The sequence below is a fragment of the Callithrix jacchus genome, chromosome 18 (genome assembly GCF_049354715.1).
Source record: "Callithrix jacchus isolate 240 chromosome 18, calJac240_pri, whole genome shotgun sequence".
NCBI classification, from domain to species: domain Eukaryota; kingdom Metazoa; phylum Chordata; class Mammalia; order Primates; family Cebidae; genus Callithrix; species Callithrix jacchus.
The window spans coordinates 18,408,171-18,422,469 of NC_133519.1; the positions used below are offsets into that span (position 1 = coordinate 18,408,171).

General features: G+C 43.8%; 2 protein-coding genes across 2 annotated transcripts; both read left to right on the forward strand.

Moving 5' to 3' along the window:
- Nucleotides 1–2,873: 2,873 nt before the first annotated feature.
- LOC118149122 (T-cell surface glycoprotein CD1a-like) lies at nt 2,874–6,401 on the forward strand. Its single transcript, XM_078355328.1, has 6 exons — nt 2,874–2,940; nt 3,247–3,513; nt 4,161–4,439; nt 4,932–5,210; nt 5,571–5,664; nt 5,833–6,401. Exons 1-6 carry the CDS (start codon nt 2,883–2,885, stop codon nt 5,840–5,842), a joined length of 987 nt encoding a protein of 328 aa, XP_078211454.1. The 5' UTR covers nt 2,874–2,882; the 3' UTR covers nt 5,843–6,401.
- Nucleotides 6,402–9,983: 3,582 nt separating this feature from the next.
- On the forward strand, nt 9,984–13,540 carry LOC100396420 (T-cell surface glycoprotein CD1a-like). The gene is made up of 6 exons (XM_078355329.1): nt 9,984–10,050; nt 10,387–10,653; nt 11,302–11,580; nt 12,073–12,351; nt 12,711–12,801; nt 12,970–13,540. The coding sequence occupies exons 1-6, from the start codon at nt 9,993–9,995 to the stop codon at nt 12,977–12,979; spliced, it is 984 nt and encodes a 327-aa protein (XP_078211455.1). The 5' UTR covers nt 9,984–9,992; the 3' UTR covers nt 12,980–13,540.
- Nucleotides 13,541–14,299: the final 759 nt, after the last annotated feature.

Below are 14,299 nucleotides of genomic sequence, written 5' to 3' on the forward strand. Positions count from 1 at the left end.
GGTGGGTGGAGAGGGATAACATGGGGAAAAATGCCAGATATAGTATGCACCTAAAGTAAAATAAAAATAAAAAATAAAAAATTGGAAACCCAGGGCTCAGAAAAGTGATGTCACTTACCCCCTGCTTCCCAAAAATTATTTGTAATTCCAGTATTTTGGGACAACGAGGTGGGTGGATCACCTGAGGTCAGGAGTTCAAGACCAACATGGTAAAATCCAGTATCTATTAATAATACAAAAGTTAGCTGGGCATGATGGTGCATGTCTGTAGTCCTAGCTACCTGGGAGGCCGAGGGAGGAGAATTTCTTGAACCTGGGAGGCAGAGGTTGCAGTGAGCCAAGATTGCACCACTGCACTCCAGCCTGGATGACAGATTGAGATTCTAAGTAAAAAAAAAAATTTATTTGCAGGCCAGGCATGGTGGCTTATGCCAATAATTCTAGCACTTTGGGAGGGTGACACAGGACAATTGCTTGAGGCCAGGAGTCTGAGGTTACAGTGAGCTATGATCATTTCACTGCACTCAAGCCTGAGTAACAGAGTGAAGCCCTGTCTCAAGAAAAAAAAATTTTTCCCCAAAATTAGCTTCAGATAATTTTTTTTTGAAATTCAAAAAATAAATAGCCCAAACACATTTACATGGATGGTACCAACGAAGCACAAGCACATATTTAGAAGCCCTTGAACAGTTAAAGCAGCATAAAAGAGGAATGTAAATCTGTCCAGCAGAGACTGTTTATGACAAAACAACCCTGAAACACACAAGTGGGACTGATAAGAAGCGATCCTGGGATAAAGTCTTTGGCATACTCCATTAACTGTACTGCTCACAAGTTCTGACTCATTTCTTATAAGTTGTAGAAAATTTATAGCAGGATCCTATATGTAAATTTCATGCTAGTAACTTGTACTTTTATCCTAAATAAAACTATATAAGACTTTCATCTCACTACATAAGATTATAAGTAATCTTTATGATATTTTATAAATAATTCTATTATAAAGACACATGCACACATGTGTCTGTTTATTGTGGCACTGGTCACAATAGCAAAGACTTGGAACCAAACCAAATGCCCACCAATGATAGACTGGATAAAGAAAATGTGACACATATACACCATGGAATACTATGCAGACATAAAAAAGGATGGGTTCATGTCCTTTGCAGGGACATGGATGAAACTGGAAACCATCATTCTCCGCAAACTGACAAAAGAACAGAAAACCAAACACTGCACGTTCTCACTCATAAGTGGGTGTTGACCAATGAGAACACATGGACTAAGGGAGAAGAACACCGTACACCGGGGTCTGGGGGGGCTAGAGGAGGAGTAGCAGGGGGTGGGGAATTGGGGAGGGATAGCATTAGGAGAAATGCCTAACGTAGATAACGGGGCGATGGATGCAGCAAACCACCACCATGGCACGTGTATACCTATGTAACAATCCTGCATGATCTGCACATGTACCCAGATCATAAAGTATAATAAAAAATTTTATGTTGTGTATCTCCTCCATAATTAAAAAATGAATGCATAGACTGAATTCATTCATTCATTTGACAAATATTCACTAACACCTATCACTTGCCAGGTACTCTGTTAGGTGGGGGGGATGACAGCATGGAACTGACACTCCAAGTCAACTACTGAAGTCAAAATTCTGGGCTGGCAAACATTGGTTAAGAGTCCCCATATTGGCCGGGCGCGGTGGCTCACGCCTGTAATCCCAGCACTTTGGGAGGCCGAGGCAGGTGGATCACGAGGTCAAGAGATTGAGACCATGCTGGTTAACAAGGTGAAACCCCGTCTCTACTGAAAATAGAAAAATTAGCTGGGCATGGTGGCGCGTGCCTGTAATCCCAGCTACTCAAGAGGCCGAGGCAGGAGAATTTCCTGAACCCAGGAGGCGGAGGTTGCGGTGAGCCGAGATCGTGCCATTGCACTCCAGCCTGGGTAACAAGAGCGAAACTCCGTCTCAAAAAATAAAGAGTCTCCATTTTAGAAAACGTTATTTTAAGAGGCTTGTTTTTATCCGGAGAGTGTTTACAATTTAATAAAACTCAGTACACCAAGTTTTAGTTCTTGGCGTGTTTTTCTCCCTCAGTAAGTTCCTTGAATAAAGCGATTGTGTTGTCAACCACCGCATATTCTTCAGTGTAGCAAGATGCTTGGCTCCAGGCAGGCGCTGAGAGAGACTGTTGGGTCAGTGAATGTGTATCAGTGAACGTCAAGCAGAGGACATTTTCTTTATATGTTTTAGTGTTCCTGTGTTTTTTTGTGATGGTTACTGGCTCTTCTCTAAGAATAATAGAGAAAAGGTGTTAGTTTATACTGTCACACAGGACAGTCACAGGGGATTCTGAAAAAGCAAAAGAACCGATGCTAAACCAGAAATGTATGTACTGGGATGGAGGGATGAGACAAGGGAAGAGAATACATGGGAAAATATTGGAAAGGACAGAGTGATGAAAAGAGCAGGGACATGGGAACACTGGGCAGCACACTGGGAGCCATTTAGTTTTATGCTCTTATTGTATGAATGGGGAAAAAAATGTCCTTAGTGGTTAAGTGGCTTCCCAATGCCACGTAAGACTTGTTCCAGAGAAGTTGCATTAGGGGAAGATGAACCGGTTGGAAGTTGGTGACAAGGAGAGAAGCTGGAAACTAGAGAGGAGAGTCAGACCCAGAGAAAAATGAGAGACTGACTAGGTGTCTCCGGGTTTGTGAAGGAGTGGATTTTCTTTGTTGCAGTCAGGGTAGGTTTGTCTGCTGGTTGCAGAAACAAGTCAGACTAGAGATACTGTGGGGTTGGTTTGTTTGGAACGGAAATCAAAGACCGATTTTTCCGAGAGAAGGAAGTAACATCTGCAAATGACATGCTGTTTCTGCTGCTTCCATTGCTAGCTGTTCTCCCAGGTGGTGAAAATGCAGATGGTAAGAACTCTGAGAACTCTGACAACTGCCCATTGGGTACATGAAGGGGTGTGTGTGTTTTCCCTAGCATGTATCTGGAGAGTGAGAGTGCCAGGCTGGTTCCACTCTGACTGTCCATGACTCCAGGTTCCCGAGCTCTTATGAAGGTGGTTGATAAGGCATGGGACTCTGTGGTAAGCAAAGGTCTGCTAAGATCATGATGGGTCCCCTTTTCTTCAGATTCTGCGTTCCTCTACTCTGGCAACTTTCTCTCTCCGTTCTCTTTCTCAATGTCTTCCCCCCATTCTATTTCTTCTTTCACCACAGGGCTCAAGGAGCCAGTCTCCTTTTATATCACCCAGATCTTATCCTTTTATAACCATTCCTGGGAAAGAAATCTCTGCTCAGGTTGGCTGGATGATTTGCAGATTCACACCTGGGACAGCAATTCCAGCACCATCATTTTCCTGTGGCCCTGGTCCAGGGGAAATGTCAGCAATGAGGAGTGGATGGAATGGGAAAGGTCATTCCGTGTAAACCTCATTCAGTCATCTGAGGCAATTCATCGGCACGCCAGTGAATGGCAGTTTAAATGTGAGTTCAGTTTCCTCCATGGAGTGTGGGGGTGTGGGAGAGAGGAAATATCTCAATGTTTCTTATTCCTGTAGAAAACAGGCTGACTCCCTTCTGTATCTTATTCTATTCTTTCCACCATAAAACTGCAATTGCAAACTTTTGTTCAAGATCTATCATCCCGAACCGTACTCTTCAAACACTTCTGCTGCTTATGAACTCCTCCCCGATTGATTGCAGGGTTGTGCTTTATTACTTTTTCTTACAGATATCCCATGGCCACACTTTTTCCTGCCCTACAATCAGATGCCTTCAGCTTTCTCACTTTCTCATTCATTCTCTTCAGCAGTCTCCATTTATATACTCATTGTAATCCACTGCATTCCATTCAACCTAAGTTGTTATAATCCCAGTTCTCTTACAGGTCCTTCCTCACCCACAGCATTCAGACTACCTTCTTTGACCAATTTTCCCTCTTCCTCATGTTACTAGTCTTTCCCCCCACCTACAGCTTCCACTAATTCCCCTTTCTCTGAATCCCTGACCAAACCAAATTTTATTCCATCCCATCAAACCCTGAAGACTCCCCCTTCTGCTTCTACAATCTTTGCTTCGACGCATTTCATTTTATGTTTTTTGTCCCTCTGTTTTCTAATTCATAACTCCAGATCCTTTTGAGATACAGGTGACAGCAGGCTGTGAGCTGCACTCTGGAAAGCTCTCAGGAAGCTTCTTTCGGGTAGCTTACCAAGGATCAGATTTCATGAGCTTCCAGAACAACTCATGCCTGCCATCTCCACTTGCTGGAAATGCAGCCAAGCGTCTCTGCAAAGGGTTCTATCAGCATCAGCATGACAAGGACGTAATACATCATCTCCTCAGTGACACCTGCCCACGTTTCCTCTTGGGTCTTCTTGATGCAGGAAAGTCACATCTCCAGCGGCAAGGTCAGTCCCATACCCTTCCTCTAAGAACTTTTGATTTGAAAAGCATACCCTGCCACCACCCCCTTCAAATTCAGAATAAGGAGGAGCTGCCCAGAAGTGGGAGAAGCTGGGAGCAGTGGCTCACATCTGTAATCCCAGAGCTTCGGGAAGTTGAGGCTGGAGGACCACTTAAGGGCAGGAGTTCCAGTCCAGCTTGAGCAGCATAGTGAGACCACCGTCTCTGAAAAGTAAAAATAAATTAGCTGGTCATGGTGGCACACACCTGTAGTCCCAGTTACTCAAGAGGCTGAGGCAGGAAGATGGCTTGGGCACAAGTGTTTGAGATTATAGTGAGCTATAATTTATAATTATGCTACTACACTCCAGCAGAGTGACAGAGACCCTGTCTCAATAAAAAGAGAAATGGGAAAGATGTGTATATGTAAACTTCTAAACTGATGTGTGACATGAAACTCCAAGTCTGTAACTGAATATCTCTTCTGTCCTTTGCAGTGAAGCCTGAGGCCTGGCTGTCCCTGGGTCCCAGTCCAGGCCCTGGCCATCTGATGCTGGTGTGCTATGTCTCAGGATTCTACCCAAAGCCTGTGTGGGTGAGGTGGATGCGGGGTGAGCAGGAGCAGCCGGGCACTCAGCGAGGGGACATCCTGCCCAATGCTGATGGAACATGGTATCTCCAAGCAACCCTGGAGGTGGCCGCTGGGGAGGCAGCTGACCTGTCCTGTCGGGTGAAGCACAGCAGTTTAGAGGGCCAGGACATCGTCCTCTACTGGGGTGAGAAGGATCTGGGGCCCAGGCTGGAAATGCCAGGAGGTGGTCCTCAGCATAGAGGGAGGGAAAGCTGAAAATTCTAGGATACTTGGGATAATAACCCCAACATGAATAAAAACAGGTAATCTAAGCAATACAAGTGTTGAAAATGAGGGCCCTGTAGATACAGGAGGATGCTGAGGGTTAGTTGAAAACTCCATCTCTGAGCAGGGATGAGAGAAAAACATAGAATGTAAGGAGATTGGTAAGTTGGACACTCAACTGAAAAAAGGAAGCCCAGGGTAATGCAGTGAAACAGGAAGTGGATGAGGGAAAATGGGGTGGATTTAACATAACATCCTTGGCATCTCCCCAAATTCACAGAACGTCACAATTCCATGGGCTTGATTATCTTGGCGGTGATAGTGCCTTTACTTCTTCTGATAGTGTGTCTTGCACTTTGGTTCAGGAAACGCTGGTGAGTTCTTTGCATGTGTCTTTCCTACTCCTACCCCCGCCCCACTTGTCTTCCCATGTTTCTTGTTTCTCTCTCCTCCATTCTTCTCTCCCCAGCCCCCTTCCCTCTTACTCCTCAATGCTCACCTCTACCTTATTCAGAGTGACTTCTATCTCTGTCCTCATCCAGTTTCCATTAAGACACATCATGAGACTTCTCATCACCGTTCTCCTTTTGGAATGAGAAACCAGCAGCCCAAGGGCTCAGGACACACCTGAACATGTCGTGGTGATGATGTCGTTTCCACTCTCCTTGTTAATTTGTTTGTTTCTGCTTAACGATCATTTGTCAATCTAAGCTCAATTTAATTTTGCAGGATTTGTTGTTCTGACCTGGGTTTTGGGACTTTAAAATTCAAATTTTATCTGTGAATGGAATGGGGTCCTAGAAAACTCCACATGCTCGACCACTAAGGGATCATCAGGCCCTTTTAGATTCCCTTCCTCCAGAGGCCTTCCCTGACTCACAGGTGGGAAGCAGTCTCGCCCTGCTCTGAACTCCCGCCACATTTCAGCCGTATTTGCTGACTGTACTCCTCACTTCCTCTCCTTCATTGCAGTTATTTAGGTCCTGCTTTTCCTTCTAATTTTTCAGGTCCTTCAATGCAAAGTACATGTGTTTTTAATCTATGTATCTCTGGTGAAGGATCTTGCCTACATGAAACATGTTCTCAATAAAACTGTTGAATTTATGCTCAATTTGCAGTCTTTTCTGATTCCTTTCCCTCCTGGTACTTTGAAGTAGTTGAGTCATTTGATATTTTTCTGGTCTAAAGTCTTCTCACTTGGCAGAGGTTTTACACATTCCTAGTTCTATAGTGTTTTAGCTGCAGAGGAGAAACACCATTTTGCCTCTCATCCTACTGTCACTGAACTATAGAGAGCTATTAGATTAATTTACTGTTCCAAGGATGCAGGCAGGATGCGAGTCTTTAGTATTCAGTGGTTCAGAGACGAGTAGCAGACTTATCACACTGGAGCTTGATAGAAAGGTCGAATTTGGACCTCACTTTAGATTTACTGAATTATAGTTTGCATTTTGGAAAACCAGCAGAATACTCAACAAGTTTATTAGAATTTGAGTGACACTCATGCGCGTGATGCCTGAGATATAGTACAAGTGTGTCACTGAAGAGAAAATGACCCAGCAATCCCATTACTGGGTATATCTTCAAAGGATTATAAATCGTTCTATTATAAAGAGACATGCCCACGTATGCTCATTGTGGCACTGTTCACAATAGCAAAGACTTGGAACCAACCCAAATGTCTGTCAATGATAGATTCGATAAAGAATGTGGCACATATACACCATGGAATATTACACAGCCATAAAAAACAATGAATTTGTGTCCTTTGTAGTGACATGGATGGATCTGGAAACCATCATTCTCAGCAAACTGATACAAGAAAAGAAAACCAAACACCGCATGTTCTCACTCATAGGCAGATGTTGAACAATGAGAGCACATGGACACAGGGAGGGGAGCACCACACACGTGGTCAGTTGGAGGGGGTTAGGGGAGGGATCGCAAAGAGTGGGGAGGTTACACATAAATTTTTGTGGGCAAATTAGCAAATGTAACATTTTTGAATAATGATGATTTTCTATTGACCCCAAATAAAAGTATTTGTCAAGATATCCATCACTAGCCTTCAATTATGAATTAATTCAACAAATATTTGTCATGATTCTGTGGTGTGCCATTTTCATTTTTTGTTATTTCTCAGTTTTCTAGTATAGTAACTTATTTGAGCTAAGCTTTGGGAAAGGGACTTAGCCCTAATTTGTTTAGGAAACTGAGAAGAGGCGCCCAAGGCAAGGAAAACATCCAGGCAGACCAGGTCCCGTTGGAAGCAGCTGCATATATGAAAATTTTGGGAAAATGAAGCTGTGACGGGAGAAAGAAAATAAAAATATGGGATAGAGGAGAGCAAAGAATGGGACTGCTGCAGTCTTTCTATCTGGGTTAGACATGATTGGTTCCAACCCATTTGGGTTTCACCCGCCTTGCCACATTTGCATAGTAGTCATCTGGCTGATCAGCCTAAGGCAATCATGGGAACTCCTCCTTCACAATGTGATAGGCTAAAGGATGGGAGGTAATCTGGGATTTAAGCCAATCACTGTATAGATCCCACTTATGCTTGCTCAGAGTGGTGGTTCACGGCTATGGACCAGTTCTAACATGACATTGTTTACATAATGCGTGATTCTTGTTTGACAATAGGGAAAAGTGATCCTGTCTCTTGTCCTGCATGGTGTAGTGTGAGGAATAAAGCTTGAAACAGCTCAAGTCATTTTTGTGAGCACTAGAGAAATCACACAGGGAAGAAGGTAGAGGAGACAGGTGTGGTTGGGACTTACTACCTTGCAGTAGCTGCTCTCATATTCAGGCCCACATCATGAGACAGGATGTATCTGGTCTATATCTCTGACCCTAATCTTTCAGAAGACCCTGGTGAGGTTCATGGAAGAGGGATGAGAGACTGATGTGAATTTCCTTGTTTCGATGACTCCCAGGGCTTCTATAGACTCATGTTAGCCTTTAGTAAGTTGTTTAAAATTTTAGCTGATTGCTCTTCTTATGGCTGGTATAGCATCTGGCACTTTTCCCATGTAAACAAGGGTTTGTGTTTCATCTGTCCTTGGAGGAGTGTCTCTCTCTTTATATTCTGGGTTAATTGATTGCCTTGATATTTCAGTTCTTTGATAAATTCACGTTGTGATTTTGACATTCCAGCTTCAAAAAATTATAAGTATTAAAATGAAGGTCTTTCCAGCTTTTTGCATGCTTATATTAACTTTAAAAAAATTATCTGTAACCCCAGCCCTTTGGGAGGCTGAGGCAGGTGGATCACCTGAGGTCAGGAGTTCGAGACCAACATGGTGAAACCCTGTCTCTATTAAAAATGCAAAAGTAAGTCAGGCGTGGTGTCCCATGCTTGTAATCCCAGCTACTCAGGAGGCCAAGGTAGGAGAACTGCTTGCACCCAGAAGGCAGAGGTTGCAGTGAGCCGAGATTGTGCCACTGCACTCCGGTCTGGGTGACAGAGTGAGATTCTGATTCAAGAAAAATAATTATTTGCAGGCCAGGAATGGTGGCTCATGCCAATAATCCCAGCGCTTTGAGAACCTGAGACAGAAAGATTGCTTGAAGCCATGAACTTGAGGTTACAGTAGTTATGATCATTCCACTGCAATTCAGCCCAAATAAATAGCTTAAACACATTTATATAGATGATACCTACAAAGAACAAACATATATATTTAGAAGCACTTGATCAGTTAAAGCAGCAAAAAAGAGGAATGTAAATCTGTCCAGCAGAGACTGTTTATCACAAAACAACTCTGAAACATACAAGTAGGACTGATAAGAAGGGATCCTGGGATACAGACTTTGGAACACCCCATTAACTACACTGCTCACAAGTTCTGACTAGTTTCTTATAAGTTATAGAAAATTTATAGCAGGATCCTACATATAAGTCTCAAACTAGTAACTTGTACTTTTCTTTTTCCTTTTATTATTTTTTAATTGCATTTTAGGTTTTGGGGTACATGTGCAGAACATGCAAGATAGTTGCATAGGTACACACGTGGCAGTGTGATTTGCTGTCTTTCTCCCCTTTACCCACATCTGGCATTTCTTCCCATGCTATTTCTCCCCAGGTCCTCCCCATCGCTATGTGATGGTTACTGGCTCTTCTCTAAGAATAATGGAGAAAATGTGTTAGTTTATACTGTCACACAGGGCAGTCACCGGGGATTCTGAAAAAGCAAAAGAACTGATGTTAAACCAGAAATGAATGTACTGGGGTTGGGGGATGAGACAAGGTAAGAGAATACATGGGAAAGTATTGGAAAGGACAGAGTGATCAAAAGAGCAGGGACATGGGAACATTGGGCAGCACACTGGGAGCCATTTAGTTTTATGCTCTTATTGTATTAATGGGAAAAAAAAATGTTCTTAGTGGTTAAGTGGCTTCTCAATGCCACATAAGACTTGTTCCAGAGAAGTTGAATTAGGGGAAGGTGAACTGGTTGGGAGTTGGTGACAAGGAGAAAAGCTGAAAACTAGAGAAGAAAGTCAGAACCAGAGGGAAATGAGAGACTGAGTAGGTGTCTCCGGGTTTGTGAAGGAGTGGATTTTCTTTATTGCAGTCAGGGGAGCTTTGTCTGCTGGTTGCAGAAAGAAGTCAGACTAGAGATACCGTGGGGTTGGTTTGTTTGGAACGGAAATCAAAGACCAATTTTTGCGAGAGAAGGAAGTCACATCTGCAAATGACATGCTGTTTCTGCTGCTTCCATTGCTAGCTGTTCTCCCAGGTGGTGAAAATGCAGATGGTAAGAACTCCGAGAACTCTGGCAACTGCCCAGTTGGGTGGATGATGTCTTGTGTGTGTGTGTGTGTGTGTGTGTGTGTGTGTGTGCACTTCCTAGCACATACCTGGAAAGTGAGAGTGACAGTCTGGTTCCACTCTGACTGTTCACGTCTCCAGGTCCCCGCGCTCTTACGAAGGAAGGTGCTTGATAATGCATGGGACACTGTGGGAAGCAAGCATCTGCTAAGATTATGATGGATCCCCTCTTCTCCAGATTCTGAATCCCCCACTCGGGCACCTTCTCCCTCCATTCTGTTTCTCAATGTCTTTCTCACATTCTACTCTACTTTCACCACAGGGTTCAAGGAGCCTGTCTCCTTCCGTGTCATCCAAATCTCATCTTTTTACAACCATTCCTGGGAACGAAACCTGGGCTCAGGTTGGCTAGGTGATTTGCAGACTCACACCTGGGACAGCAATTCCAGCACCATCATTTTCCTGTGGCCCTGGTCCAGGGGAACCTTCAGCAATGAGGAGTGGATGGACCTGGAAACGTTATTCCGTATATACTTCATTCGTTTTTTTGAGGTAGTTCATAGAGCCACCAGTGGATTAATATTTCAATGTGAGTACGGTTTCCCTGATGTGGACTGAAGAGTTGGGAGAGAGGGGATGTCTCAATGTTCCTTATTCCTGTAGGAAACAGCCTGACTTTTTCTTGTAGCTTATTCTATTCCTCCCACCATAAAACTGCAATTGGAAACTTTTGGGCAAGGTCTATCATCCAGACCCTAATTCTTCAAACACTTCTGCCTCTTATGAACTCCTGTGTCATTGATTGCAGGGTTGTACTTTATTACCTTTTCCACAGGTATCCCATGGTTATGCTTTTTTTCTGCCTAATACAGGTAAATGCCTCCAGCTTTCTCACTTTGTTGTTCATTCTCTTCAGCAGTCTCTGCATAGACTCATTGGAACCCGTTGCGTGCCGTTCAACCTAAGTTGTTATAATCCCAGTTCTCTTACACCAAGCCCTTCCTCAACTACAGCATTCACATCATTGTCTTTAATTTTCCCTCTTCCTCATGTTACTAATCTTTTCCTCCACCTATAGCTCCCACAAATTCCCCTTTCTGATGAATCCCTGACAAAACCAAGTTTTATTTCATCCCATCAATTCCTGAAGACTCCCCCTTCTGCTTCTACAATCTTTGCTTCTATGCATTTCATTTTATGTTTTTTTGTCCCTCTTTCCTCTAATTCATAACCCCAGATCCTTTTGAGATACAGATAACAGCAGGCTGTGAGGTGCACTCTGGAAAACTCTTAGGAAGCTTCGCTCGGGTTGCTTACCAAGGATCAGATTTCATGAGTTTCCAGAACAAGTCATGCCTGCCATCTCCACTTGCTGGAAATGTGGCCAAGCATGTCTGCAAATGGTTCTATCAGCATCAGCGTGACAAGGACATAATACACCATCACATCAGTGACACCTGCCCACGTTTTCTCTTGGGTCTTCTTGATGCAGGAAAGGCACATCTCCAGCGGCAAGGTCAGTCCTATACCCTTCCTCCAAGAACTTTTGATTTGAAAACTATATCCTGCCACCACCCCCATCAAATTCAGAATAAGGAGGAGCTGCCCAGAAGTGGGAGAAGCTGGGAGCAGTGGCTCACATCTGTAATCCCAGTGCTTCGGGAAGTTGAGGCTGGAGGACCACTTAAGGGCAGGAGTTCCAGTCCAGCCTGAGCAGCATAGTGAGACCACCATCTCTGAAAAATAAAAATAAATTAGCTGGTCATGGTGGCACACACCTGTAGTCCCAGTTACTCAAGAGGCTGAGGCAGGAAGATGGCTTGGGCACAAGTGTTTGAGATTATAGTGAGCTATAATTTATAATTATGCTACTACACTCCAGCAGCATGACAGAGACCCTGTCTCAATAAAAAGAGAAATGGGAAAGATGTGTATATGTAAACTTCTAAACTGATGTGTGACATGAAACTCCAAGTCTGTAACTGAATATCTCTTCTGTCCTTTGCAGTGAAGCCTGAGGCCTGGCTGTCCCTGGGTCCCAGTCCAGGCCCTGGCCATCTGCTGCTGGTGTGCCATGTCTCAGGATTCTACCCAAAGCCTGTGTGGGTGAGGTGGATGCGGGGTGAGCAGGAGCAGCCAGGCACTCAGCGAGGGGACATCCTGCCCAATGCTGATGGGACATGGTATCTCCAAGCAACCCTGGAGGTGGCCGCTGGGGAGGCAGCTGACCTGTCCTGTCGGGTGAAGCACAGCAGTTTAGAGGGCCAGGACATCGTCCTGTACTGGGGTAAGAAGGAGCTGGGGCCCAGGCTGGAAATGCCAGGGGGTGGTCCTCAGCATAGAGGGAGGGCAAGCTGAAAATTTTAGGATACTTGGGATAATAACCCCAACATGAATAAAAACAGGTAATCTAAGCAATACAAGTGTTGAAAATGAGGGCCCTGTAGACACAGGAGGATGCTGTGGGTTAGTTTATAACTCCATCTCTGAGCAGGGATGAGATAAAAGATAGAATGTAAGGAGATTGGTAAGTTGGACACTCAACTGAAAAAAGGAAGCCCAGGGTAATGCAGTGAAACAGGAAGTGGATGAGGGAAAATGGGGTGGATTTAACATAACATCCTTGGCATCTCCCCAAATTCACAGAACATCACAATTCCGTGGGCTTGATCATCTTGGCGGTGATAGTGCCTTTGCTTCTGATAGTGTGTCTTGCACTTTGGTTCAGGAAACGCTGGTGAGTTCTTTGCATGTGTCTTTCCTACTCCTACCCCCACCCCACTTGTCTTCCCATGTTTCTTGTTTCTCTCTCCTCCGTTCTTCTCTCCCCAGCCCCCTTCCCTCTTACTCCTCAATTCTCACCTCTACCTTATTCAGAATGACTTCTATCTCTGTTCTCATCCAGTTTCCGTTAAGACACGTCATGAGCCTTCTCGTCACTGTTCTTCTTTTGGGATGAGAAACCAGCAGCCCAAGGGCTCAGGACACAGCTGAACATGTCGTGGTGATGACGTCGTTTCCACTCTCCTTGTTAATTTTGCTTGTTTCTGCTTAATGATCATTTGTCAATATACGCTCAATTTAATTTTGCAGGATTTGTTGTTCTGACCTGGGTTTTGGGACTTTAAAATTCAAATTTTATCTGTGAATGGAATGGGGTCCTAGAGAACTCCACATGTTCGACCACTAATGTATCATCAGGCCCTTTTAGATTCCCTTCCTCCAGAGGGCCTTCCCTGACTCACAGGTGGGAAGCAGTCTCGCCCTGCTCTGAACTCCCGCCACATTTCAGTCGTGTTTGCTGACTGTACTCCTCACTTCCTCTCCTTCATTGCAGTTATTTAGGTCCTGCTTTTCCTTCTAATTTTTCAGCTACTTCAATGCAAAGTACATGTGTTTTACATCTACGTATTCCTGGTGAAGGATCTTGCCTGCATGAAACATGTTCTCAATAAAACTGTTGAATTTATGCTCAATTTGCAGTCTTTTCTGATTCTTTTCCTTCCTGGTACTTGGAAGTTATCTAGTCATTTGAAATTTTTCTGGTGTAAAGTCTGCTCACTTGGAGGAGGTTTTACACATTCCTAGTTCTATAGTGTTTTAGCTCCAGAGGAGAAACACCATTTTGCCTCTCATCCTACTGTCACTGAACTATAGAGAGCTATTAGATTAATTTACTGTTCCAAGGATGCAGGCAGGATGCGAGTCTTTAGTATTCAGTGGTTCAGAGACGAGTAGCAGAGTTATCACACTGGAGCTTGATAGAAAGGTCGAAATTGGACCTCACTTTAGATTTACTGAATTATAGTTTGCATTTTGGAAAACCAGCAGAATACTCAACAAGTTTATTAGAATTTGAGTGACATTCATGCACGTGATGCCTGAGATATAGTACAAGTGTGTCACTGAAGAGAAAATGACCCAGCAATCCCATTACTGGGTATATCTTCAAATACCCAGTAATGGGTATAAATCGTTCTATTATAAAGACACATGCCCATGTATGTTCATTGTGGCACTGTTCACAATAGCAAAGGCTTGGAACCAACCCCAATGTCTGTCAATGACAGATTTTATAAAGATTATGGCACATATACACCATGGAATATTACACAGCCATAAAAAACAATGAATTTGTGTCCCTCGTAGGGACAAGGATGAATCTGGAAACCATCATTCTCAGCAAACTGTTACAAGAACAGAAAACCAAACACCAAATGTTCTTACTCATAGGC